Below are 27,544 nucleotides of genomic sequence, written 5' to 3'. Positions count from 1 at the left end.
CACACTCTGAGGGAACAAACTGGGGGAATACACTGGGGGAATACACTCTTGAGGGAACACACTGGGGGAACACACTCTGAGGGAACACACTGGGCGAACACAGTCTGAGGGAGAACACACTGGGGGAACACAGTCTAAGGGAGAACATACTGGGGGAACACACTCTGAGGGAACACACAGCCTGAGGGAACATACTCTGAGGGAGAACACTGGGGGAATACACTCTTGAGGGAACACACTGGGGGAACACACTCTGAGGGAACACACTGGGGGAATACACTCTTGAGGGAACACACTGGGGGAACACACTCTGAGGGAACACACTGGGCGAACACAGTCTGAGGGAGAACACACTGGGGGAACACAGTCTAAGGGAGAACATACTGGGGGAACACACTCTGAGGGAACACACAGCCTGAGGGAACACACTCTGAGGGAGAACACTGGGGGAATACACTCTTGAGGGAACACACTGGGGGAACACACTCTGAGGGAACACACTGGGCGAACACAGTCTGAGGGAGAACACACTGGGGGAACACAGTCTAAGGGAGAACACACTGGGGGAACACAGTCTGAGGGAGAACATACTGGGGGAACACACTCTGAGGGAACACACAGCCTGAGGGAACACACTGGGGGCAGTCTGGAAGCCCAACCCTCTGCCAATCAGAAGCTGTGCTTCGCATTAGCTGATGTGACATCAGTGGGCACATTTCCTGGCTCCGGTTTGACGACGAGTTTACGGAGAATCGCAGCGTACCTGCCCAGCATCCTCGAGCAGCTCCAACGGTGAGTGTCGGTCCCTGCACCGTGGTTTTATAGCCTCCCATTGCCAGAGGCTACGTCGCGGTTAAAATTAACTAAAAGTAACGGGAGGTATTTTTGCGATTAACGTCTCTGTCTCTCTCTCTCAGCTGCGATGTGCTGCGATGCTTCCTGTGAGATTGAATCGTTGCTTCCTGTTACACGCGGTGACTGAACGTTCTCAGACCCTCTGCCTTGCACTCTGACCGGTGAATGGCTTCGCCCAGTGCAGCCGTCTGTCTCTGTGAGCGGAGGGTCACTGCGGCAGAAGGGTGCGAGGGAACGGGATTAAAGGTTGCCACTTCTGAATCGCTCTCTGCTTGTCTTAAGGCAATCTTGCCCTGGACAGGATGCTGGGTGGGGTCGCGGGATGGCAAGGCGCTGCTCCCTCTGTCTGCCTCCGGCTGCTAGAGACTAGCACAAGGTGCGGTACAGAGAGAGGGGGCTGGTTTTCCCTCCCCTTGGATGTGTTTTTACCTGCCCTCAATGGGAGGCTCTCGATGGGCTGGGGTTCACCCCGGGCTGTGCTCAGTCAGCTGATCTCGGCTGACCACGGGGGGCTTTGTTTTTTCAAATTATTTTTCATGCTGGGGCTGTGGGCGTCTCCTGTCCCAGTGTCGCTCCTCGGGGAGGTGGTGGGTGAGCTGCCCTTGAACCGCTGATAGAAGTGTGGGGCAGTCAGCAACGTTGGTGTGAGTCTGGAGTCACCTCTAGGCCCAGACCAGGTAAGGGCGGCAGCCTTCCTTCCCTGAAGGGTCATCGGTGAACCTGTCGGGATTTTACGACAATCTGACAGCTTCAAGGTGACTTTTCCTGGCCCCAGCTTTTTATTTCCTGATTTTTCAAACTGAATTCAAATTTTCAAACTGCCCATGATGGGGTTTGAACCCACGGCCTCTGGATTATTGGTCCAGTGACAGAATTACAGCACACACAAAAAATCTCGTTGAAAGAATCCGTGTTCAAATTTTATGCACCGTCTAAACTCTGTCACTTTTATGAGCTTTGTGCTAGATTATGAATGGATGTCCATGCCAGTAGATTCATGACAAGCCTTGGGTTGGGGATCAGTCAGATCATTGCTGCTGGTTGCTGGCAGGTTCAGAATCAGGTCAGACACAGGGGTCGGACTTGGCAAGTGACGGCCCCCATGATTAACCTGCCTGTCGGGACTCACAACGTGGCCTCACCCGAGAATTATAACCAGTGGCACGAGATGCTGAATGGGCTGCAGGCAACAGGCAGGACTGAACCTCAGCAAGGGCCGACACCTTTAGAGCAGGGCGGGGAGAATTGGTTGTCAGTTTTCAACAGCAGCATATCAGAATCAGGAGCAGGAGTCGGCCATTCGGCCCCTCGAGCCTGCTCCACCATTCAATAAGATCATGGCTGATCTTCCACCTCAACTCCACTTTCCCGCCCAATCGCCATATCCCTCGATTCCCTTAATATCCAAAAATCCATCGATCTCGGCCTTGAATATACTCAAAGACTGAGCCTCCACAGCCCTCGGGCAGAGAATTCCAAAGATTCACCACCCTCTGAGTGAAGAAATTTCTCTCATCTCAGTCCTAAATGGCCGACCCCTTATCCTGAGACTGTGACCCCTGGTTCTAGACTCCCCAGCCCGGGGGGAAACACCCTCCCTGCATCTACCCTGTCAAGCCCTGTAAGAATGTTGTATGTTTCAATGAGATCACCTCTCATTCTTCGAAACTCCAGAGAGTATCGGCCTCATGTCTCCCCCTCCCCCCACCTGAGTGCTTCTGAAAACTATCGACAGCCACTGGCGGTTAAAGGCACAGTCCATCCGGACCCCACTATGAGGTTCTGCAAAGCTCCATTGATTGGGTTCGGAGCAGGGAAACAATTGTGTGCAACTGGCTTTTGATGAGAATTACCTCGCGTGTACAGCACAGAAACAGGCCATTCGGCCCATCGGGTCCATGCCGGGGTTTATGCTCCACACAAGCCTTCACCCACCCCTCCTCATCGCACCCTATTCAACAGTGCCTTCTAATCCTTTCTCATGTACTTATCTCATTCATTCTGGGCCTTGACCCGACCTCTGACCCTGCCCTCTGGGCCTTGACCCTGCCCTCTGGGCCTTGACCCTGCCCTCTGACCCTGCCCTCTGGGCCTTTACCCTGCCCTCTGACCCTGCCCTCTGGGCCTTGACCCTGTCCTCTGGGCCTTGACCCTGACTTCTGACCCTGCCCTCTGGGCCTTGACCCTGCCCTCTGACCCTGCCCTCTGGGCCTTGACCCTGCCCTCTGATCCTGCCCTCTGGGCTTTGGCCCTGCCCTCTGACCCTGCCCTCTGAGGCCCAATTCAGCCTTGGGGTCCCTCGGGTCAAACTCTGTACCTCAACAGTTTCCTCAACCCCACTATTTGTTCAACACCCCTGGGCTGTCAGTCACTACCTCCTGTTCCATGCAACAACAACAAATTGCATTTATATAGCATAAGAACATAAGAAATAGGAGCAGGAGTAGGCCCTATGGCCCCTCAAGCCTGCTCCGCCATTAAATAAGATCATGACTGATCTGATCTTGGCCTCAGCTCCACTTCCCTGCCTGTTCCCCATAACCCTTCACTCCCTTATCGCTCAAAAATCTGTCCAGCTCCATCTTAAATATATTCAATGACCCAGCCTCCACAGCTCTCTGGGGCAGAGAATTCCACAGATTTACAACCCTCTGAGAGAAGAAATTCCTCCTCATCTCAGTTTTAAATGGGTGGCCCCTAATTCTGAGACGATGTCCCCTAGTTTTAGTTTCTCCTATGAGTGGAAATATCCTCTCTGCATCCACCTTGTCGAGCCCCCTCATTATCTTATATGTTTCGATAAGCTCACCTCTCATTCTTGTGAACTCCAATGTGTATAGGCCCAACCTACTCAACCTATCCTCATCAGTCAACCCCCTCATCTCCGGAATCAACCTAGTGAACCTTTTCTGAACCGCCTCCAATGCCAGTATATCCTTCCTTAAATACGGAGACCAAAACTGTACGCAGTACTCCAGGTGTGGCCTCACCAATACCCTGTACAGTTGTTGCAGGACTTCCCTGCTTTTATACTCCATCCCCCTTGCAATAAAGGCCAACATTCCATTTGCCTTTCTAATGACTTGCTGTACCTGCATACTAACTGTTTGTGTTTCATGCACAAGGACCCCCAGGTTCCTCTGTACTGCAGCACTTTGCAATCTTTCTCCATTTAAATTGTAATTTGCTTTTATATTATTTCTGCCAACGTGGATAAACTCACATTTTCCCACATTATACTCCAAAGTGCCTTTATCATCGCAAGGCACTTACAACATTTGACACCGAGCCACATAAGGAGATATGAGGACATGGGACCAAAAGCTTGGGTCAAAGAGCTCGGTTCTAAGGAACTTCTTAAAGGAGGAGAGAGAGGTGGAGAGGTTTAGGGAGGGAGTTCCAGAGCTTGGGGCCCAGGCAGCTGAAGGCTCGGTGGCCAATGTGGAGTGGTGGAAATGAGGGGGATGCACAAGAGGCCAGAATTGGAGGATTGCAGATAATAACTTAATAATATGTTTATTTATATAGTAAAACTTTCCAAGGCACTTTACAACAGTGTTACATGACAAAGGCAGATACATTTCACACCAAGCCATAAGATATTGACCAGTGAGGGAAAGTGAGAAAAATCGGAAGAAGGAAGTGTAACAAGAAGTCAGTGTCTCGGGTCAGAAGCATGGGCCAAAATAGACACAGGCGAAAAACTAAAACATCCAAATGCAAATTTAAAAAAAAAAATATTTGTTCCTTGGATGTGGGCGTCGCTGGCCAGGCCGGCATTTATTGCCCATCCCTAATTGCCCCTCGAGAAGGTGGTGGTGAGCCGCCCTCTTGAACCGCTGCAGTCCGTGTGGTGAAGGTGCTCCCACAGTGCTGTTAGGGAGGGAGTTCCAGGATTGTGACCCAGCGAAATTCAAAGCGATATCCACTCACTGCCTCCTGGGAGAAAAGCCAATGCTAGTCTCTGCCTTTATCTCCAACACCAACAACCCGCATTTGTATAGTGCCTTTAAGGAAATGGCCCAAGGCAATCCACTGAATTGACCGTGGACCCCGTAGTCTCTGCCCTTTGAGGTAAAGCACTCCTCTGTTCTAACAACCCTCTGCGTGTAACCAATGCTTCTCTCTCCTCCCCATCATCCTCCCGGCCCTAACCTCTGCTCCTTGATACTGCTCTCAGTGGCTGGCTACAGACCCACTGGGCTTGGTCAGCCAGGGTTCCCATTCCCCCTCGAATCCAGGAGTCAATCCTGATCGACGGCTGAGGCCCTGCCCCCAACTGTGACGTATGCTCCTGTGAGGATGCTCAGGTTTATGGAGCTGTTGATAAGGGGTACAGTAGTGTAGTGGCTATGTAATCCAGAGGCCTGGGCTAATTATTCAGTGACTTCAGTTCATATCCCACCATGGCAGCTGGGGAATTTAAATTCAATTAAGTTGACAAGGTTCCCTTTAATCTTAATTGTTAATTTGTTGGTTTTGGTGCCCTTAAAAAAAAAAGGGCACTTGATTTAAAAGTTTTACCAAAATAGTTGTAGAGCTGTTGAGTTGGGAGTGGCTCAGCCAGTCACGTGATGTTCACAAGACTCAATAAAACCCCGGCCAGTTGGGTTCGGGGGATCCACGATGGGGCAGGTGGTTGTGAGCCTGGTGGATGAACCGGTAATGTGTAGTGTGATTGTTAAACCTTTGCTAATAAACCAACTGGTTCTTAATAGCAATGTGTTGCTATGAATTCTTCAGCAAAGAGCCCATGAAGCAAATACATTACACCCCTCAGGTTGAATAGCCTGCAGTCAGTCGCTGCTTAGGCTCTCGCGCTAAGACTGGGCCACTTGGTTGAGACCGCGGTGATTGGTCAGGACTCTTGCAACCAAAGACTGCCTGGGGAAAGGACAAGGAGCGAATGCTCAGGATTCCCTGCAATGATCCCTCTCCATGTTCTTCTCTCAGGCACAATGACGGAGCAGGAGCACGACGAGAAACTTGTGGTTGAGGAGGGCGAAGAGGAAAAGGTCTTAAACTACAAAGCGCCTGCCCAGAAGTCTCTGGCTGAAATTGTGCAGCTGGATCAGGACGATGAGAGTCTGGCTAAATACAAGAAGACCCTGTTGGGGGAGGGGCTGCCCCTGGTAGCAGGTCAGTGCAGAAAACCAATACGCGGCCAACTCTACCCCAGTCATTACCCAGCAATCCCGCCAACGGGGGCTCACGCTCAATGCTCGGTGTACCTGGGGAAGGCAGGGGAACCTTTTCACCCAAAGGGCAGCAGGATAAGTTACCTGGGACAGATATTGAGGCAGTCAGTGTAATGTGTGTGTTTCTGGAATAGGTGGGATATGGGGAAAAGGTGGGTGGGTGAGGATATGGGGAGAGGGTGGGTGAGGATATGGGGAGAGGGTGGGGTTGGGGATATGAGGAGTGGGTGGGTGGCGATATGGGGAGAGGGTGGGTGAGGATATGGGGAGAGGGTGGGGTTGGGGATATGAGGAGTGGGTGGGGTTGTGGATATGGGGAGTGGGTGGGGTTGGGGATATGGGGAGTGGGTGGGGTTGGGGATATGGGGAGAGGGTGGGGTTGGGGATATGGGGAGAGGGTGGGGTTGGGGGATATGGGGAGTGGGTGGGGTTGGGGGATATGAGGAGTGGGTGGGTGGTGATATGGGGAGAGGGTGGGGTTGGAGGATATGAGGAGTGGGTGGGGTTGGGGATATGGGGAGTGGGTGGGGTTGGGGATATGGGGAGTGGGTGGGGTTGGGGGATATGAGGAGTGGGTGGGGTTGGGAGATATGAGGAGTGGGTGGGGTTGGGAGATATGAGGAGTGGATGGGGTTGGGGGATATGGGGAGTGGGTGGGGTTGGGGATATGGGGAGTGGGTGGGGTTGGGGGGTATGAGGAGTGGGTGGGTGGGTGGCGATATGGGGAGAGGGTGGGGTTGGGGGATATGGGGAGTGGGTGGGGTTGGGGGATATGAGGAGTGGGTGGGGTTGGGGGATATGAGGAGTGGGTGGGGTTGGGAGATATGAGGAGTGGATGGGGTTGGGAGATATGAGGAGTGGGTGGGGTTGGGAGATATGAGGAGTGGGTGGGGTTGGGAGATATGAGGAGTAGGTGGGGTTGGGGGATATGAGGAGTGGGTGGGGTTGGGGATATGAGGAGTGGGTGGGGTTGGGGGATATGAGGAGTGGGTGGGGTTGGGAGATATGAGGAGTGGGTGGGGTTGGGGGATATGAGGAGTGGGTGGGGTTGGGGATATGAGGAGTGGGTGGGGTTGGGGGATATGAGGAGTGGGTGGGTGGGTGGCGATATGGGAGAGGGTGGGTGGGGTCGAGGGTTGTGCTTTGGAAGGATGTTGGCTGGGATTGGCTGTCCAGTTTTCAAGTAAGGGCTTCAAACGGTGACATCCTGATTCCTGTTCTAGATCCCAATGTGCCCAATGTGAGTGTGACCCGAATGACTCTTGTCTGTGCGGAGGCGCCGGAACCAATCAACATCGACCTCACCGGTAAGGCCAATAACAAATGTCCGGAGTCGGGACACCCCTGCAGGGCATCGTGGGTATAAGACTGGTTGTGCCAACAGGATGTGGGGACACAGTGTAATATATTGTCATTGGAGTGGTGTGCGACAACAGGATGTGGGTAAAGGCCAGTTGGGGCATTTGGGGCAGGTAGCCCCGCTGTCAATAAACAGTTTCATTGGACCAGGCTCCGATGTAAATATGTGGTCTTGGTCAGTGGGGGGGCCATGATTGGCAGGCCTCCAACTGAAGAGTTTTTCGCAGAGTGTAAACGGAGCATCTCATTTTGCCAGAACCCAGGCACGAACCGTAACCCCATTGGGGGTTGCTGGGAGCTGTGTGAGATCATTGCCCTGCATCTCCTCTGTCAGCAGACTCGGGCTCAGTTGCGCAAGTCAATGACCCAACATTACTCCTGCTCCCGAGGTGCCGGCTATGGTTCGATGTATTCCTGGCGGTCCCATCGCCTGACTGCCCACCTCCAACTGCCCAGCTCAGGAAAGCAGCCTTTCCCCATCTCCAGTATAACTCATCGCTCAAAATATTCAATGAAAATGAAAAGGATGGACCATTTCCCTCTCGCCTCAATGATGTTCCCTCAGGTTTCTGCTGGCCACCACATCCCACGAGATGAATCTTTAATCCCTGGAGACTCCAGGGCCCTATCTGCCACTCCAACACCCTGCCGCCCCCCCCCTCGCCATTTCCCATCAAGTATTGGCAACGCCAATGTCCCCAAAACACAATCACTGTGTCACACAGGGTCTGAGTATTTGGGAGCTGGAAGGCAGAGAATAAATTAGTCACACACACCTATCACACAAGCAGCGATTTCTTGCCACGACTTGTTATCGGGATAAATCTCTGGGCTGAAAATAACTTTCTGGAAGCGGGTGTGGAGGGGGAAATGTTCAGTAGAATTACTGAATATTTACAGCACAGAAACAGGTCATTCAGACCAACATGTCCGTGCCAGTGTTAATACTCCACACCAGCCCTCTCCCGACCTGTCTGCTCTCTCAGGTGGATGTAAAAGATCCCAGGGCACTATTTTGAAGAAGAGCAGGGGAGTTCTCCTCGGTGTCCTGGGGCCAATATTTATCCCTCAACCAACATCACTAAAACAGATTATCTGGGTCATTATCACATTGCTGTGTGTGGGAGCTTGCTGTGCGCAAATTGGCTGCTGTGTTTCCTACATTACAACAGTGACTACACTCCAAAAAGTACTTCATTGGCTGTAAAGCGCGTTGGGTCTTACGGTGGTCGTGAAAGGCGCTATATAAATGCAAGTCTTTCTCTTTTTTTAATCTTTCATAATATTTACAATCTCGCCTCCTTTGGGGAAATGCAGAGCGACTGCAGAGTGACCCTCAGTCATGGTGGACACACAAGGACTCTTAAACTGTTGTAATTTGTAACACAACTAGCACCAGTCTCAGATACATTGAGTCTGATAAATGATTTATTAAACAAAATATGTATATTTGTTTTACTCCCGCCACACATTGTTTATTAATATTACAACACAATGTTTCAAAAAGGACAGGTTCCAATATGGAGGGAGGTTGCAGAATGAGCTCGCTCACTACACCACAACCCTACAGCTCTCCACCCCGCCCTGGGACTGAAACCCTCGCTCAGGAAGCTGGCCCCGAGCTCTCGCTGGGGAAACGATAAAATCTCGCTCACTGACACCTGACAAACGTCCCACTCTGCACTCTGCTGCTCCCTTAAATGGGCTTTGTGGTAAACAGTGTGAGCCGACCTGTCAGTACGCTGCTCCGATCCCAGCACCCAATCTCTGCATCTCGGAATGAACCAATTAACATTTACAGAAACACCCAAGCTTTTCGCTCAACTAAAAAATGTCTAAACTCCTCCACCCCCACATGTCCTCTGTCTAAGGCTGCAGAGAGGCTGCACTGATCATCTCCCACATACCTCCTGACCATCTCCCAGACACCTCCAGCTCCACTGTCCACATGTGTCCCGGCCAAGTAACCATGTGCTTTCCTGAGGTGCCTGCATCCAGGTGCAACTCCTGTTCACCGTCTCTGGAACACCCTTTACACCTTCCTCTTTTTCAGCTCAGTCGTGGCTCAGTGGGTCGCACTCTCGCCTCTCAGTCAGGTCGTGGGTTCGTGTCCCACTCCAGAGACTTGAGCACAACATCCCAGTGCAGTACTGAGGCAGTGCCGCACTGTCGGAGGGGCAGTACTGGGGGAGTGACGCACTGTCGGAGGGGCAGTACTGAGGGAGCGCCGCACTGTCGGAGGGGCAGTACTGAGGGAGCGCCGCACTGTCAGAGGGGCAGTACTGAGAGAGCACCGCACTGTCAGAGGGGCAGTGCTGAGGGAGCGCCGCATTGTCAGAGGGGCAGTACTGAGGGAGCGCCGCACTGTCAGAGGGGCAGTACTGAGGGAGCGCCGCACTGTCAGAGGGGCAGTACTGAGGGAGCGCCGCACTGTCAGAGGGGCAGTACTGAGGGAGCGCCGCACTGTCGGAGGGGCAGTACTGAGGGAGTGCCGCACTGTCGGAGCGGCAGTACGGAGGGAGTTCTGCACTGTCAGATTATCATTATCACATTGCTTGTGTGGGAGCTTGCTGTGCTCAAATTGGCTGCTGCGTTTTCCACATTACAACAGTGACTATACTCCAAAAAAATGCTTTGTGGCTGGAAAGCGCTGTGGTGGTGAAAGGCGCTATGGAAATGCACGTCTTTCCATTTGTTGTCCCTGATTCTGACAGATTGTTAAACTTTCACCAGGTGACCTCAAGGCTTTGAAGAACAGTAAGATCGTGCTGAAGGAAGGTGTGTCCTACAAAGTCAAAATACACTTCAAGGTCTGGCTCACATTCTGCGTTTCCTTTCGTTATTCGTCACCAAGTGGGTCTGGTTCAGTTGCACAGACACTGCTCCCGCTCATCACCACCCAACCCATTCCTCAATCGTACAGTCTATCCCAGTTGGTTGGTGATTTTGTCCGAGTGAATCTCACGCCTGTTTTGGCACTAAGTCAGAGGGCGACAATCTCCACGCTTTGAGGAATTGGCCCTGTGTGTGCCAGTGTGTAGAGGGACAGTTCGGGAGGTTTACTCTCTGACTGAACAGCACCTCAGCCTCCACCTGTACATTCACAAAATCCTGTTACACAGGAACAGGAGGCCACTCAGCCCCTCGAGCCTGTTACACAGGAACAGGAGGAGGCCCATTCAGCCCCTCGAGCCTGTTACACAGGAACAGGAGGAGGCCCATTCAGCCCCTCGAGCCTGTTACACAGGAACAGGAGGCCACTCAGCCCCTCGAGCCTGTTACACAGGAACAGGAGGAGGCCCATTCAGCCCCTCGAGCCTGTTACACTGGAACAGGAGGAGGCCATTCAGCCCCTCGAGCCTATTACACAGGAACAGGAGGAGGCCATTCAGCCCCTCGAGCCTGTTACACTGGAACAGGAGGAGGCCATTCAGCCCCTCGAGCCTGTTACACAGGAACAGGAGGAGGCCCATTCAGCCCTTCGAGCCTGTTACACAGGAACAGGAGGAGGCCCATTCAGCCCCTCGAGCCTGTTACACAGGAACAGGAGGAGGCCCATTCAGCCCCTCGAGCCTGTTACACAGGAACAGGAGGAGGCCCATTCAGCCCCTCGAGCCTGTTACACAGGAACAGGAGGAGGCCCATTCAGCCCCTCGAGCCTGTTACACAGGAACAGGAGGAGGCCCATTCAGCCCCTCGAGCCTGTTACACAGGAACAGGAAGAGGTCCATTCAGCCCCTCGAGCCTGTTACACAGGAACAGGAGGAGGCCCATTCAGCCCCTCGAGTCTGTTACACAGGAACAGGAGGAAGCCCATTCAGCCCCTCGAGCCTGTTACACAGGAACAGGAGGAGGCCATTCAGCCCCTCGAGCCTGTTACACTGGAACAGGAGGAGGCCATTCAGCCCCTCGAGCCTGTTACACAGGAACAGGAGGAGGCCCATTCAGCCCCTCGAGCCTGTTACACAGGAACAGGAGGAGGCCCATTCAGCCCCTCGAGCCTGTTACACAGGAACAGGAGGAGGCCCATTCAGCCCCTCGAGCCTGTTACACAGGAACAGGAAGAGGTCCATTCAGCCCCTCGAGCCTGTTACACAGGAACAGGAGGAGGCCCATTCAGCCCCTCGAGTCTGTTACACAGGAACAGGAGGAAGCCCATTCAGCCCCTCGAGCCTGTTACACAGGAACAGGAGGAGGCCCATTCAGCCCCTCGAGCCTGTTACACAGGAACAGGAGGAGGCCCATTCAGCCCCTCGAGCCTGTTACACAGGAACAGGAGGAGGCCCATTCAGCCCCTCGAGCCTGTTACACAGGAACAGGAGGTGGCCCATTCAGCCCCTCGAGCCTGTTACACAGGAACAGGAGGAGGCCCATTCAGCCCCTCGAGCCTGTTACACAGGAACAGGAGGAGGCCCATTCAGCCCCTCAAGCCTGTTACACAGGAACAGGTGGCCATTCAGCCCCTCGAGCCTATTACACAGGAACAGGAGGAGGCCCATTCAGCCCCTCGAGCCTGTTACACAGGAACAGGAGGCCATTCAGCCTTTCGAGCCTGTTACACAGGAACAGGAGGCCATTCAGCCCCTCGAGCCTGTTACACAGGAACAGGAGGAGGCCATTCAGCCCCTCGAGCATGCTCCGCCATTCAATTAGATTATGGCTGATCTGTACCTTAACTCCATTTACCCGCCTTGGTTCCATATCTCTTATTACCCTTACCCAACAAAAATCTCTCAATCTCAGCTTTTTGGGGGAGAGAGTTCCAGATTCCCACTGCCCTTTGTGTGAAGAAGTGCTTCCTGACATCACCCTGAACGGCCGGCCTGTAATTTTAAGGTGCTGCCCCTTGTTCTGGACTCCCCCCCCACCCGAGGGAATAGTTTCTCTCAATCTACCCCATCAACTCCTTTAATCATCTTAAGCCCCTCGATCAGATTGCCCTTTAATCTTCTTCACCAGCCCAATCTGTGCGAACTGTCCTCGGGATTTAACCCTTTCAGCCCCCGGGTATCATTCCTGGTGAATTTGCCCCTGGCCCACTCTGAGGCCGATATATCCCCCCCCGAGGGGCAACAGATGCTCTCACCAGTATTGAGGCAAAGGCCTCTTTGAGACACATGTTGAGCTTAGTATCTGTAATAGACCGAGAACGGGAGAAATCCTGTTGCCCCTTCCACAGCCCACAGTAAATGCCCCTCATATTTGTGAGCCGCGACTATCACAAGGATTGACTTTGAGAAGTTCAAAGTCGAGTGAATTTTGGCCTCCCTTTTGTTGACCTGGTTAATTCCGAGGTTTCAGTGTTTTCACACAGCCACGTATTTTTGGGGCTCTTACAGTCCGTACATATTTATCTGCAAATCTCCAGCCATGCGGGAGTCAGAAAGTGTGTGAATGTGGGACTGGAAGATTTTCACACATGGTATGTGTGGTCTGTGAGGCTTTCTAAACAAACACTCTGAGCTCCAACACACTCATCAATCTCAGTGCAGCGGCAATGATGCGAAATATCGGAAACACCGCTGGCCAAAGTCTACACAGTTCAGTTCATTTGGGACAGGATCTGTTGTTTTCCTGTCTTAAAGAGGCATTGTCAGAGAACTGTGGGTTAAACATTCTAATATATAATGCAGGGTTGGCTTTTGAGTGAAATGTATTTGCTTCATGGGTCCTTTGCTGAAGAATCCATAGCGACACATTGCTATTAAGAACTAGTTGGTTTTTAGCAAAGGTTTAACAATCACACTACACATTACCAGTTCATCCACAAGGCTCACAACCACCTGCCCCATCGTGGATCCCCCGAACCAACTGGCCGGGGTTTTATTGAGTCTTGTGAACATCACATGATTGATTAAGCCACTCACAATGCAACAGCTTGACCAACCCGTGAGCATGCTCACTGGGGCACACATTGCCATGACCATCACATGTTAGCGACAGTTCCAGAGATCTGAATGTATTTTAACAAAAATTATGTTTTGAAAAGGACTTTGTCCCTATCAACTGGACAATGTTCCTCAGCTATTTCCGCAACACGAGAGAGAGAGAGAGAGCAGACCACTCTACACTCAGAGTCCATCTGATCTTTGGAGTTCGATCGCTTTTAATTCTGATTTTAATCTCAACTGCCCTGGGAGTGTTTGATGGGACAGTTTAGAGGGAGCTTTACTCTGTATCGAACCCGTGCTGTACCTGACCTGGGAGTGTTTGATGGGACAGTGTAGAGGGAGCTTTACTCTGTATCTAACCCCGTGCTGTACCTGCCCTGGGAGTGTTTGATGGGACAGTGTAGAGGGAGCTTTATTCTGTATCTAACCCCGTGCTGTATCTGCCCTGGGAGTGTTTGGTGGGACAGTGTAGAGGGAGCTTTACTCTGTATCTAACCCCGTGCTGTACCTGCCCTGGGAGTGTTTGATGGGGACAGTGTAGAGGGAGCTTTACTCTGTATCTAACCCCGTGCTGTACCTGCCCTGGGAATGTTTGATGGGGACAGTGTAGAGGGAGCTTTACTCTGTATCTAACCCCCTGTATCTGCCCTGGGACTGTTTGATGGGACAGTGTAGAGGGAGCTTTACTCTGTATCTAACCCCGTGCTGTATCTGCCCTGGGAGTGTTTGATGGGACAGTATAAAGGGAGCTTTACTTTGTATCTAACTCCCTGTACCTGCCCTGGGAGTGTTTGATGGGACAGTGTAGAGGGAGCTTAACTTTGTATCTAACCCCCTGTACCTGCCCTGGGAGTGTTTGATGGGACAGTGTAGAGGGAGCTTTACTTTGTATCTAACCCCCTGTACCTGCCCTGGGAGTGTTTGATGGGACAGTGTTGAGGGAGCTTTACTCTGTATCTAACCCACTGTACCTGCCCTGGGAGTGTTTGATGGGACATTGTAGAGGGAGCTTTACTCTGTATCTAACCCCGTGCTGTACCTGCCCTGGGAATGTTTGATGGGGACAGTGTAGAGGGAGCTTTACTCTGTATCTAACCCCCTGTACCTGCCCTGGGAGTGTTTGATGGGACAGTGTAGAGGGAGCTTTACTTTGTATCTAACCCCCTGTACCTGCCCTGGGAATGTTTGATGGGACAGTGTAGAGGGAGCTTTACTCTGTATCTAACCCCGTGCTGTATCTGCCCTGGGAGTGTTTGATAGGACAGTGTAGAGGGAGCTTTACTCTGTATCTAACCCCCTGTACCTGCCCTGGGAGTGTTTGATGGGACAGTGTAGAGGGAGCTTTACTCTGTATCTAACCCCCTGTACCTGCCCTGGGACTGTTTGATGGGACAGTGTAGAGGGAGCTTTACTCTGTATCTAACCCCGTGCTGTATCTGCCCTGGGAGTGTTTGATGGGACAGTGTAGAGGGAGCTTTACTTTGTATCTAACTCCCTGTACCTGCCCTGGGAGTGTTTGATGGGACAGTGTAGAGGGAGCTTAACTTTGTATCTAACCCCCTGTACCTGCCCTGGGAGTGTTTGATGGGACAGTGTAGAGGGAGCTTTACTTTGTATCTAACCCCCTGTACCTGCCCTGGGAGTGTTTGATGGGACAGTGTTGAGGGAGCTTTACTCTGTATCTAACCCACTGTACCTGCCCTGGGAGTGTTTGATGGGACATTGTAGAGGGAGCTTTACTCTGTATCTAACCCCCTGTACCTGCCCTGGGAGTGTTTGATGGGACAGTGTAGAGGGAGCTTTACTCTGTATCTCACCCCGTGCTGTACCTGCCCTGGGAATGTTTGATGGGGACAGTGTAGAGGGAGCTTTACTCTGTATCTAACCCCCTGTATCTGCGCTGGGACTGTTTGATGGGACAGTGTAAAGGGAGCTTTACTCTGTATCTAACCCCGTGCTGTATCTGCCCTGGGAGTGTTTGATAGGACAGTGTAGAGGGAGCTTTACTCTGTATCTAACCCCCTGTACCTGCCCTGGGAGTGTTTGATGGGACAGTGTAGAGGGAGCTTTACTTTGTATCTAACCCCCTGTACCTGCCCTGGGAATGTTTGATGGGACAGTGTAGAGGGAGCTTTACTCTGTATCTAACTCCGTGCTGTATCTGCCCTGGGAGTGTTTGGTGGAACAGTGTAGAGGGAGCTTTACTCTGTATCTAACCCACTGTACCTGCCCTGGGAGTGTTTGATGGGACATTGTAGAGGGAGCTTTACTCTGTATCTAACCCCCTGTACCTGCCCTGGGAATGTTTGATGGGGACAGTGTAGAGGGAGCTTTACTCTGTATCTAACCCCCTGTATCTGCCCTGGGACTGTTTGATGGGACAGTGTAGAGGGAGCTTTACTCTGTATCTAACCCCGTGCTGTATCTGCCCTGGGAGTGTTTGATGGGACAGTATAAAGGGAGCTTTACTTTGTATCTAACTCCCTGTACCTGCCCTGGGAGTGTTTGATGGGACAGTGTAGAGGGAGCTTAACTTTGTATCTAACCCCCTGTACCTGCCCTGGGAGTGTTTGATGGGACAGTGTAGAGGGAGCTTTACTTTGTATCTAACCCCCTGTACCTGCCCTGGGAGTGTTTGATGGGACAGTGTTGAGGGAGCTTTACTCTGTATCTAACCCACTGTACCTGCCCTGGGAGTGTTTGATGGGACATTGTAGAGGGAGCTTTACTCTGTATCTAACCCCGTGCTGTACCTGCCCTGGGAATGTTTGATGGGGACAGTGTAGAGGGAGCTTTACTCTGTATCTAACCCCGTGCTGTATCTGCCCTGGGAGTGTTTGATAGGACAGTGTAGAGGGAGCTTTACTCTGTATCTAACCCCCTGTACCTGCCCTGGGAGTGTTTGATGGGACAGTGTAGAGGGAGCTTTACTCTGTATCTAACCCCCTGTACCTGCCCTGGGACTGTTTGATGGGACAGTGTAGAGGGAGCTTTACTCTGTATCTAACCCCGTGCTGTATCTGCCCTGGGAGTGTTTGATGGGACAGTGTAGAGGGAGCTTTACTTTGTATCTAACTCCCTGTACCTGCCCTGGGAGTGTTTGATGGGACAGTGTAGAGGGAGCTTAACTTTGTATCTAACCCCCTGTACCTGCCCTGGGAGTGTTTGATGGGACAGTGTAGAGGGAGCTTTACTTTGTATCTAACCCCCTGTACCTGCCCTGGGAGTGTTTGATGGGACAGTGTTGAGGGAGCTTTACTCTGTATCTAACCCACTGTACCTGCCCTGGGAGTGTTTGATGGGACAGTGTAGAGGGAGCTTTACTTTGTATCTAACCCCCTGTACCTGCCCTGGGAATGTTTGATGGGACAGTGTAGAGGGAGCTTTACTCTGTATCTAACCCCGTGCTGTATCTGCCCTGGGAGTGTTTGATAGGACAGTGTAGAGGGAGCTTTACTCTGTATCTAACCCCCTGTACCTGCCCTGGGAGTGTTTGATGGGACAGTGTAGAGGGAGCTTTACTCTGTATCTAACCCCCTGTACCTGCCCTGGGACTGTTTGATGGGACAGTGTAGAGGGAGCTTTACTCTGTATCTAACCCCGTGCTGTATCTGCCCTGGGAGTGTTTGATGGGACAGTGTAGAGGGAGCTTTACTTTGTATCTAACTCCCTGTACCTGCCCTGGGAGTGTTTGATGGGACAGTGTAGAGGGAGCTTAACTTTGTATCTAACCCCCTGTACCTGCCCTGGGAGTGTTTGATGGGACAGTGTAGAGGGAGCTTTACTTTGTATCTAACCCCCTGTACCTGCCCTGGGAGTGTTTGATGGGACAGTGTTGAGGGAGCTTTACTCTGTATCTCACCCCGTGCTGTACCTGCCCTGGGAATGTTTGATGGGGACAGTGTAGAGGGAGCTTTACTCTGTATCTAACCCCCTGTATCTGCGCTGGGACTGTTTGATGGGACAGTGTAGAGGGAGCTTTACTCTATATCTAACCCCGTGCTGTACCTGCCCTGGGAGTGTTTGATGGGACAGTGCAGAGGGAGCTTTACTCTGTATCTAACCCCCTGTACCTGCCCTGGGAGTGTTTGATGGGACAGTGTAGAGGGAGCTTTACTCTGTATCTAACCCTGTGCTGTACCTGCCCTGGGAGTGTTTGATGGGACAGTGTAGAGGGAGCTTTACTCTGTATCTAACCCCGTGCTGTACCTGCCCTGGGAGTGTTTGATGGGACAGTGTAGAGGGAGCTTTACTCTGTATCTAACCCCCTGTACCTGCGCTGGGAGTGTTTGATGGGACAGTGTAGAGGGAGCTTTACTTTGTATCTAACCCCCTGTACCTGCCCTGGGAGTGTTTGATGGGACAGTGTAGAGGGAGCTTTACTTTGTATCTAACCCCCTGTACCTGCCCTGGGAATGTTTGATGGGACAGTGTAGAGGGAGCTTTACTCTGTATCTAACTCCGTGCTGTATCTGCCCTGGGAGTGTTTGGTGGAACAGTGTAGAGGGAGCTTTACTCTGTATCTAACCCACTGTACCTGCCCTGGGAGTGTTTGATGGGACAGTGTAGAGGGAGCTTTACTCTGTATCTAACCCCGTGCTGTACCTGCCCTGGGAGTGTTTGATGGAACTACTCAATACTCCAGCAATCCAGTGCCTCACCTCAACATTCACAAAGCTTCAAACCCACCACCAAAATAAACCTTAATGAAAAATGAGGTAAAGAGATTGAAAGAGGCAGTGTGTGGGTTAAATTCCCTCCCCAGAGCCCAGCAGACAGTGACACAGAAATCTCTCCAGCCGACTTTAGCTTTATTCTGGGAACGCTTTTACTAATTTCATTGTGAACTAAAAACGTTCTGTTTGTGCAGGTGAATAAAGAAATTGTTTCAGGATTGAAATATGTCGCAATCACCTACAGGAAGGGGATAAGAGGTAAGGAGACGGATAAATGCGCTCAGTCCACAGCTTCCCACCTCACTGCCCGGGGGTATAACTGCTGTCACAGATTCGCTCCCGCTGATAAATAGCCAACGACAACATACCTATAATGACGGACAGGTGAAGACCAGGCAGTCTATTGAGTCTGTCCCAGACCATCGCAAAACCTTGTGTATCACCACATATACACTCGCCACCCACACCCTGTGACCTCTTGGGAAAGGCAACAAACCAGATAAATGCTTAGGCCAATTTGGGATAAAAATTCTGGGAGATTCCTCTCCAACCCATCTCGGTGATCGAGAACAGAATACGAGATCACTCTGGCCAGTAAATTCCCTGCAGTACCAAATAATAACCAGCTCCCAATATCCGACCGAGATCTAGCCTTATGCTGATTCTTATTTCCGATTTTGAACCTTGAGGGCTTGGGACGGGACTGGTTAAGTTTCTGGGCCTGGCGAATGACCCAGAGATTCCTACCGCGGGAATGTTTGAGAATTTGAATACAGTTAAATAAAACCCACCTGGAAATAAAAAGCTGGGGCCAGGAAAAGTCACCTTGAAGCCGCCGGATTGTTGTAAAATCCCGACAGGTTCACCGATGACCCTTCAGGGAAGGAAGGCTGCCGCCCTTACCTGGTCTGGGCCTAGAGGTGACTCCAGACTCACACCAACGTTGCTGACTGCCCCACACTTCTATCAGCGGTTCAAGGGCAGCTCACCCACCACCTCCCCGAGGAGCGACACTGGGACAGGCGACGCCCACAGCCCCAGCATGAAAAATAATTTGAAAAAACAAAGCCCCCCGTGGTCAGCCGAGATCAGCTGACTGAGCACAGCCCGGGGTGAACCCCAGCCCATCGAGAGCCCCCCATTGAGGGCAGGTAAAAACACATCCAAGGGGAGGGAAAACCAGCCCCCTCTCTCTGTACCGCACCTTGTGCTGGTCTCTAGCAGCCGGAGGCAGACAGAGGGAGCAGCGCCTTGCCATCCCGCGACCCCACCCAGCATCCTGTCCAGGGCAAGATTGCCTTAAGACAAGCAGAGAGCGATTCAGAAGTGGCAACCTTTAATCCCGTTCCCTCGCACCCTTCTGCCGCACTGTCGGAGGGGCAGTACTGAGGGAGTGCCGCACTGTCGGAGGGGCAGCACTGACAGAGCGTCGCACTGTCGGAGGGGCAGTACTGAGGGAGTGAAGCACTGTCGGAGGGGCAGTACTGAGGGAGCGTCGCACTATCGGAGGGGCAGTACTGAGGGAGCGTCGCACTGTCGGAGGGGCAGTACTGAGGGAGCGCCGCACTGTCGAAGGGGCAGTACTGAGGGAGCGCCGCACTGTCGGAGGGGCAGTACTGAGGGAGCGCCGCACTGTCGGAGGGGCAGTACTGAGGGAGTGTCGCACTGTCGGAGGGGCAGTACTGAGGGAGTGCCGCACTGTCGGAGGGGCCGTACCGAGGGAGTGTCGCACTGTCGGAGGGGCAGTACTGAGGGAGTGCCGCACTGTTGGAGGTGCCGTCTTTTGGATGAGACGTTAAACCGAGGCCCCGTCTGCTCTCTCAGGTGGATGTAAAAGATCCCATGGCACTATTTTGAAGAAGAGTTCTCCCCGGTGTCCTGGGGCCAATATTTATCCCTCAATCAACATCACTAAAACAGATTATCTGGGTCATTATCACATTGCTGTGTGTGGGAGCTTGCTGTGCGTAAATTGGCTGCTGCGTTTCCCACATTACAACAGTGACTACACTCCAAAAGTACTTCATTGGCTGTAAAGCATTTGGGACGTCCTGAGGTTGTAAAAGGCGCTATATAAATGCAAGTTTATCTATTTAACTCCTCTCTCTGCACACAGTGGAAAAGAGCGTGTTCATGGTGGGGAGCTACGGGCCGCGGGCCGAGGAATACGAGTTTGTGTCCACCTCGGAGGATGCTCCGAAGGGCCTGACGGCTCGCGGCACCTACATCGTCAAATCCATGTTCACCGACGATGACAAGTTCGACCACCTGACCTGGGAGTGGATCTTGAGTCTGAAGAAAGAATGGAAGGAATAAATCTGTGGCCGGAGGAGGAAGTTCCAGCGAGGGCTGCCCCATCACAGCCCACCCCCTCCTCACAGCCCACCCCCCCTCACAGCCCACACCCTCCTTACTGCCCAAAACCACCCCCTCACAGCCGCCCGCCCCGCCCGCTCAGCTCAGCTTTCCAGGTAACCGTGCTGTGCCGATCACCACCGTGAGCCGATGGGATGCCCCCCTGTGTAGGATGAGCAATGGTGACCCATTGGGGAGCAGATGGAGAAGGAACGCTGGTCCTGATGGGTGGAATATTGCTTGGAATAAAATTAATTTATCCTAATACGCAATATTTACAGCAGGATTCAGGAACTTAAACATAAGAACATAAGAAATAGGAGCAGGAGTGGGCCATACGGCCCCTCGAGCCTGCTCCGCCATTTAATAAAATCAATACTTTTTCTTGAACAGTGTTCTTACGGGTTACTTGTCCATTTAAAGGTTTCCTATACATCCCACAGTGTATATCACACACCATATATTACACACCATATATCACACACCATATATCACATCATACATCCCACAGTATATATCACACATTATACACCCACAGTGTATATCGCACACCATATACCACACACCATATATCACACATTATACATCCCAGTGCATATCATACACCATATATCACACACCATATATCACATTATACATCCCACAGTGTATATTACACATTATGCACCCACAGTGTATATCGCATACCATATATCACACATTATACATCCCAGTGTATATCACACACCATATATCACACATTATACATCCCACAGTGTAAATCACACACCATATATCACACACCATATATCACACATTATACATCCCAGTGTATATCACACACCATATATCACATCATACATCCCAGTGTATATTCACACACCATATATCACACATCATCCCTCTCGGTGATCTCAGTAACAATGCCCAGCTCGTGCAATCGGCGCTGATACCTGACAATAAGCACAGACTATGTCCCAATCTCCTGCTGTACCATGGTCCTGAAGTGTTGCGTGTTGCTGCCTGATGCATTGTACATTATGAATGATCCCTCGCCGCTCACTGTAATGTCCAGTCGCCGCTCCCCATTCTCTCATGTAATGTTTTTCCAATAAATTAGTGAATCAACTCTTTATCTCTTTCAGGGTGTTGTTTTGAATCCTTTTATTAATCAGGTGTGAATGACTTTTGCATCTTTCAAATAGGATATTGTAATGTATTTGCTTCATGGGTTCTTTGCCTAAGAATCCATAGCAACACATTGCTATTAAGAACGAGTTGGTTTATTAGCAAAGGTTTAACAATCACACTACACATTACCAGTTCATCCACCAGGCTCACAACCACCTGCCCCATCGTGGATCCCCCGAACCCAACTGGCCTGGGTTTTATTGAGTCTTGTGAACATCACGTGACTGGCTAAGCCCCTCCCAACTCAACAGCTCCACCAACCTGTGAGCATCCTCACAGGTACATCCATAAGAACATAAGAAATAGGAGCAGGAGTTGGCCATTTACCCCCTCGAGCCTGCTCCGCCATTCAATAAGATCATGGCTGATCCGATCATGGACTCAACTCCACTTTCCTGCCCGCTCCTCATAACCCCTTATTCCCTTATCACTCAAAAATCTGTCTATCTCCACCTTAAATATATTCAATGTCCCAGCGTCCACAGCTCTCTGGGGCAGAGAAATCCACTGATTTACAACCCTCTGAGAGAAGAAATTCCTCCTCATCTCTGTTTTAAATGGGCGGCCCCTTATTCTAAGACGATGTCCCCTAGTTTTAGTTTCCCCTACGAGTGGACATATCCTCTCTGCATCCACCTTGTCAAGCCCCCTCATAATCTTATACGTTTCGATACGATCACCTCTCATTCTTCTGAATTCCAATGAGTATAGGCCCATCCTACTCAACCTATCCTCATCAGTCAACTCCCTCATCTCTGGAATCAACCTAGTGAACCTTCTCTAAACAGCCTCCAATGCAAGTATATCCTTCCTTAAATCCGGAGACAAAAACTGTACGCAGTATTCCAGGTGCGGCCTCACCAATACACCGTACAGTTGTAGCAGGACTTCTCTGTTTTTATACTCTATGTTGGAGTCCATTATTAAAGAATTAGCAACAGGACATTTGGAAAAGCAAAATTCAGTCAGGCAAAGTCAGCATGGATTTATGAAGGGGAAGTCATGTTTGACAAATTTGCTGGAGTTCTTTGAGGATGTAACGGAATGGTGGATAAAGGGGAACCAGTGGATGTGGTGTATTTGGACTTCCAGAAGGCATTTGACAAGGTGCCACATAAAAGGTTACTGCACAAGATAAAAGTTCACAGGGTTGGGGATAATATATTAGCATGGATAGAGGATTGGCTAACGAACAGAGAGTCGGGATAAATGGTTCATTCTCGGGTTGGCAACCAGTAACTAGTGGTTCAGTGCTGGGACCCCAACTATTTACAATCTACATTAACGACTTGGAAGAAGGGACTGTGTAACATAGCCAAGTTTACTGACGACACAAAGATGGAAGGAAAAGCAATGTGTGAGGAGGACACAAAAAATCTGCAAAAGGACATAGACAGGCTAAGTGAGTGGGCAAAAATTTGGCAGATGGAGTATAATGTTGGAAAGCGTGAGGTCATGCATTTTGGCAGAAAAAAAATCAAAGAGCAAGTTATTATTTAAATGGAGAAAAATTGCAAAGTGCTGCAGTACAGCGGGACCTGGGGGTACTTGTGCATGAAACACAAAAGGATAGTATGCAGGTACAGCAAGTGATCAGGAAGGCCAATGGAATCTTGGCCTTTATTGCAAAGGGGATGGAGTATAAAAGCAGGGAAGTCTTACTACAGCTATACAGGGTATTGGTGACACACCTGGAGTACTGCGTGCAGTTTTGGTTTCCATATTTACGAAAGGATATACTTGCTTTGGAGGCAGTTCAGAGAAGGTTCACTGGGTTGATTCCGGAGATGAGGGGATTGACTTATGAGGAAAGGTTGAGGAGGTTGGGCCTCTACTCATTGGAATTCAGAAGAATGAGAGGTGATCTTATCGAAACGTATAAGATTATGAGGGGGCTTGACAAGGTGGATGCAGAGAGGATGTTTCCACTGATGGAGGAGACTAGAACTAGGGGGCATGGTCTTAGAATAAGGGTCCGTCCATTTAAAACAGAGATGAGGAGGAATTTCTTCTCTCAGAGGGTTGTAAATCTGTGGAATACACTGCCTCAGAGAGCTGTGGAAGCTGGGACATTGAATAAATTTAAGACAGAAATAGACAGTTTCTTAAATGATAAGGGGTTAAGGGGTTATGGGGAGCGGGCGGGGAAGTGGACCTGAGTTCATGATCGGATCAGCCATGATCGTATTAAATGGTGGAGCAGGCTCGAGGGGCCGTATGGACTGCTCCAACTCCTATTTCTTATGTTCTTATGCCCTTTGCAATAAAGGCCAACATTCCATTTGCCTTCCTGATCACTTGCTGTACCTGCATACTAACATTTTGTGTTTCATGTACAAGGACCCCCAGGTCTCTCTGTACTGAAGCACTTTGTAATTTTTCTCCATTTAAATTATAATTTGCTTTTCTATTTTTTCTGCCAAAGTGGATAACCTCACATTTTCCCACATTGTAGTCCATCTGTCAAATTTTTGCCCACTCACTTAGCCTGTCTATATCCCTTTGTAGATATTTTTGTGTCCTCACAATTTGCTTTCCCACCTATCTTTGTATCATCAGCAAACTTGATTGCATTACACTCGGTCCCTTCATCCAAGTCATTAATATAGATTGTAAATAGTTGAGGACCCAGCACTGATCCCTGCGGCATTCCACTAGTTACAGTTTGCCAACTGGAAAATGACCCATTTATCCCGACTCTCTGTTTTCTGTTAGTTAGCCAATCCTCTATCCATGCTAATATATTACCCCCAATCCCATGAACTTTTATCTTGTGCAGTAACCTTTTATGTAACACCTTATCGAATGCCTTCTAGAAATCCAAATGATTCACATCCACTGGTTCCCCTTTATCCACCCTGCTCGTTACATCCTCAAAGAACTCCAGCAAATTTGTCAAACATGATTTCCCATTTCATAAAACCATGCTGACTCTGCCTGACTGAATTATGATTTTCCAAATGTCCTGCTGCTGCTTCCTTAATAATGGATTCCAGCATTTTCCCAACGACAGATGTTAGACTAACCGGTCTATAGTTTCCTGCTTTTTGTCTGCCTCCTTTTTTAAATAGGGATGTTACATTTGCGGTTTTCCAATCTGCTGGGACCTCCCCAGAATCCAGGGAATTTTGGTAGATTACAACCAATGAATCCACTTTCTCTGCAGCCACTTCTTTTAAGACTCTAGGATATAAGCCATCAGGTCCAGGGGACTTGTCCGCCTTTAGTCCCATTATTTTACCGAGTACTACTTCGTTAGTGATAGTGATTGTATTAAGCCCCTTGCTTATCCATTATTGGGATGTTTTTAGTGTCTTCTACCGTGAAGACTGATACAAAATATTTCTGAAACGTCTCTGCCATTTTCCTGTTCTCCATTATTAATCGGTGTGTGTTTGCAGTGAGGGAGGGTGTGTTTGCAGTGAGGGAGGGAGGGTGTGTTTGCAGTGAGGGAGGGTGTGTGTGTTTGCAGTGAGGGAGGGAGGGTGTGTTTGCAGTGAGGGAGGGAGGGCGTGTTTGCAGTGAGAGAGGGAGGGTGTGTTTGCAGTGAGGGAGGGTGTGTGTTTGCAGTGAGGGAGGGTGTGTGTTTGCAGTGAGGGAGAGAGGGTGTGTTTGCAGTGAGGGAGGGAGGGTGTGTTTGCAGTGAGGGAGGGTGTGTGTTTGCAGTGAGGGAGGGTGTGTGTTTGCAGTGAGGGAGGGTGTGTGTGTTTGCAGTGAGGGAGGGAGGGTGTGTTTGCAGTGAGAGAGGGTGTGTTTGTAGTGAGGGAGGGAGGGTGTGTTTGCAGTGAGGGAGGGTGTGTGTGTTTGCAGTGAGGGAGGGTGTATGTTTCCAATGAGGGAGGGAGGGTGTGTGTTTCCAGTGAGGGAGGGAGGGTGTGTGTTTGCAGTGAGGGAGGGTGTGTGTTTGCAGTGAGGGAAGGTGTGTGTTTGCAGTGAGGGAGGGTGTGTTTGCAGTGAGGGAGGGTGTGTGTGTTTGCAGTGAGGGAGGGTGTGTGTGTTTGCAGTGAGGGAGGGTGTGTTTGCAGTGAGGGAGGGAGGGTGTGTTTGCAGTGAGGGAGGGTGTGTGTTTGCAGTGAGGGAGGGTGTGTGTGTTGTAGTGAGGGAGGGTGTATGTTTCCAATGAGGGAGGGAGGGTGTGTGTTTCCAGTGAGGGAGGGAGGGTGTATTTGCAGTGAGGGAGGGTGTGTGTGTTTGCAGTGAGGGAGGGTGTGTTTGCAGTGAGGGAGGGTGTGTGTTTGCAGTGAGGGAGGGTGTGTGTGTTGTAGTGAGGGAGGGTGTATGTTTCCAATGAGGGAGGGAGGGTGTGTGTTTCCAGTGAGGGAGGGAGGGTGTGTGTTTGCAGTGAGGGAGGGTGTGTGTTTGCAGTGAGGGAAGGTGTGTGTTTGCAGTGAGGGAGGGTGTGTTTGCAGTGAGGGAGGGTGTGTGTGTTTGCAGTGAGGGAGGGTGTGTGTGTTTGCAGTGAGGGAGGGTGTGTTTGCAGTGAGGGAGGGAGGGTGTGTTTGCAGTGAGGGAGGGTGTGTGTTTGCAGTGAGGGAGGGTGTGTGTGTTGTAGTGAGGGAGGGTGTATGTTTCCAATGAGGGTTGGAGGGTGTGTGTTTCCAGTGAGGGAGGGAGGGTGTGTGTTTGCAGTGAGGGAAGGTGTGTGTTTGCAGTGAGGGAGGGTGTGTTTGCAGTGAGGGAGGGTGTGTGTGTTTGCAGTGAGGGAGGGTGTGTGTGTTTGCAGTGAGGGAGGGTGTGTTTGCAGTGAGGGAGGGTGTGTTTGCAGTGAGGGAGGGAGGGTGTGTTTGCAGTGAGGGAGGGAGGGTGTGTTTGCAGTGAGGGAGGGTGTGTGTTTGCAGTGAGGGAGGGTGTGTGTTTGCAGTGAGGGAGGGTGTGTGTTTGCAGTGAGGGAAGGTGTGTGTTTGCAGTGAGGGAGGGTGTGTGTTTGCAGTGAGGGAGGGTGTGTTTGCAGTGAGGGAGGGAGGGTGTGTTTGCAGTGAGGGAGGGTGTGTGTGTTTGCAGTGAGGGAGGGAGGGTGTGTTTGCAGTGAGGGAGGGTGTGTGTTTGCAGTGAGGGAGGGTGTGTGTTTGCAGTGAGGGAGGGTGTGTGTGTTTGCAGTGAGGGAGGGTGTGTTTGCAGTGAGGAAGGGAGGGTGTGTTTGCAGTGAGGGAGGGTGTGTGTGTTTGCAGTGAGGGAGGGAGGGTGTGTTTGCAGTGAGGGAGGGTGTGTGTTTGCAGTGAGGGAGGGTGTGTGTTTGCAGTGAGGGAGGGTGTGTGTTTGCAGTGAGGGAGGGTGTGTGTGTTTGCAGTGAGGGAGGGTGTGTTTGCAGTTAGGGAGGGAGGGTGTGTTTGCAGTGAGGGAGGGTGTGTGTGTTTGCAGTGAGGGAGGGAGGGTGTGTTTGCAGTGAGGGAGAGTGTGTTTGCAGTTAGGGAGGGAGGGTGTGTTTGCAGTGAGGGAGGGTGTGTTTGCAGTTAGGGAGGGAGGGTGTGTTTGCAGTGAGGGAGGGTGTGTTTGCAGTTAGGGAGGGAGGGTGTGTTTGCAGTGAGGGAGGGTGTGTGTGTTTGCAGTGAGGGAGGGAGGGTGTGTTTGCAGTGAGGGAGGGTGTGTGTGTTTGCAGTGAGGGAGGGTGTGTGTGTTTGCAGTGAGGGAGGGTGTGTGTGTTTGCAGTGAGGGAGGGTGTGTGTGTTTGCAGTGAGGGAGGGAGGGTGTGTGTTGCAGTGAGGGAGGGTGTGTTTGCAGTGAGGGAGGGTGTGTGTGTTTGCAGTGAGGGAGGGTGTGTGTGTTTGCAGTGAGGGAGGGTGTGTGTGTTTGCAGTGAGGGAGGGTGTGTGTGTTTGCAGTGAGGGAGGGAGGGTGTGTGTTGCAGTGAGGGAGGGTGTGTTTGCAGTTAGGGAGGGAGGGTGTGTTTGCAGTGAGGGAGGATGTGTGTGTTTGCAGTGAGGGAGGGAGGGTGTGTGTTGCAGTGAGGGAGGGTGTGTTTGCAGTTAGGGAGGGAGGGTGTGTTTGCAGTGAGGGAGGGTGTGTGTTTGCAGTGAGGGAGGGTGTGTGTTTGCAGTGAGGGA

The 27,544-nt window shown here is 51.1% G+C and overlaps 1 protein-coding gene across 1 annotated transcript; it reads left to right on the top strand.

Moving 5' to 3' along the window:
- The first annotated feature begins 717 nt into the window (after positions 1-717).
- On the top strand, positions 718-21,446 carry LOC139230561 (rho GDP-dissociation inhibitor 2-like). Its single transcript, XM_070862389.1, has 6 exons — positions 718-792; positions 5,809-5,994; positions 7,277-7,360; positions 10,146-10,222; positions 18,174-18,237; positions 20,096-21,446. The coding sequence occupies exons 2-6, from the start codon at positions 5,814-5,816 to the stop codon at positions 20,293-20,295; spliced, it is 606 nt and encodes a 201-aa protein (XP_070718490.1). The 5' UTR covers positions 718-792; positions 5,809-5,813; the 3' UTR covers positions 20,296-21,446.
- The last annotated feature ends 6,098 nt before the right edge of the window (positions 21,447-27,544 follow it).

This window comes from Pristiophorus japonicus, chromosome 19 (genome assembly GCF_044704955.1).
Source record: "Pristiophorus japonicus isolate sPriJap1 chromosome 19, sPriJap1.hap1, whole genome shotgun sequence".
In the NCBI taxonomy this organism is placed as follows: domain Eukaryota; kingdom Metazoa; phylum Chordata; class Chondrichthyes; family Pristiophoridae; genus Pristiophorus; species Pristiophorus japonicus.
The sequence above is the reverse complement of the archived record's forward strand: the minus strand, read 5'-3'. Positions and strand labels throughout refer to the sequence as shown.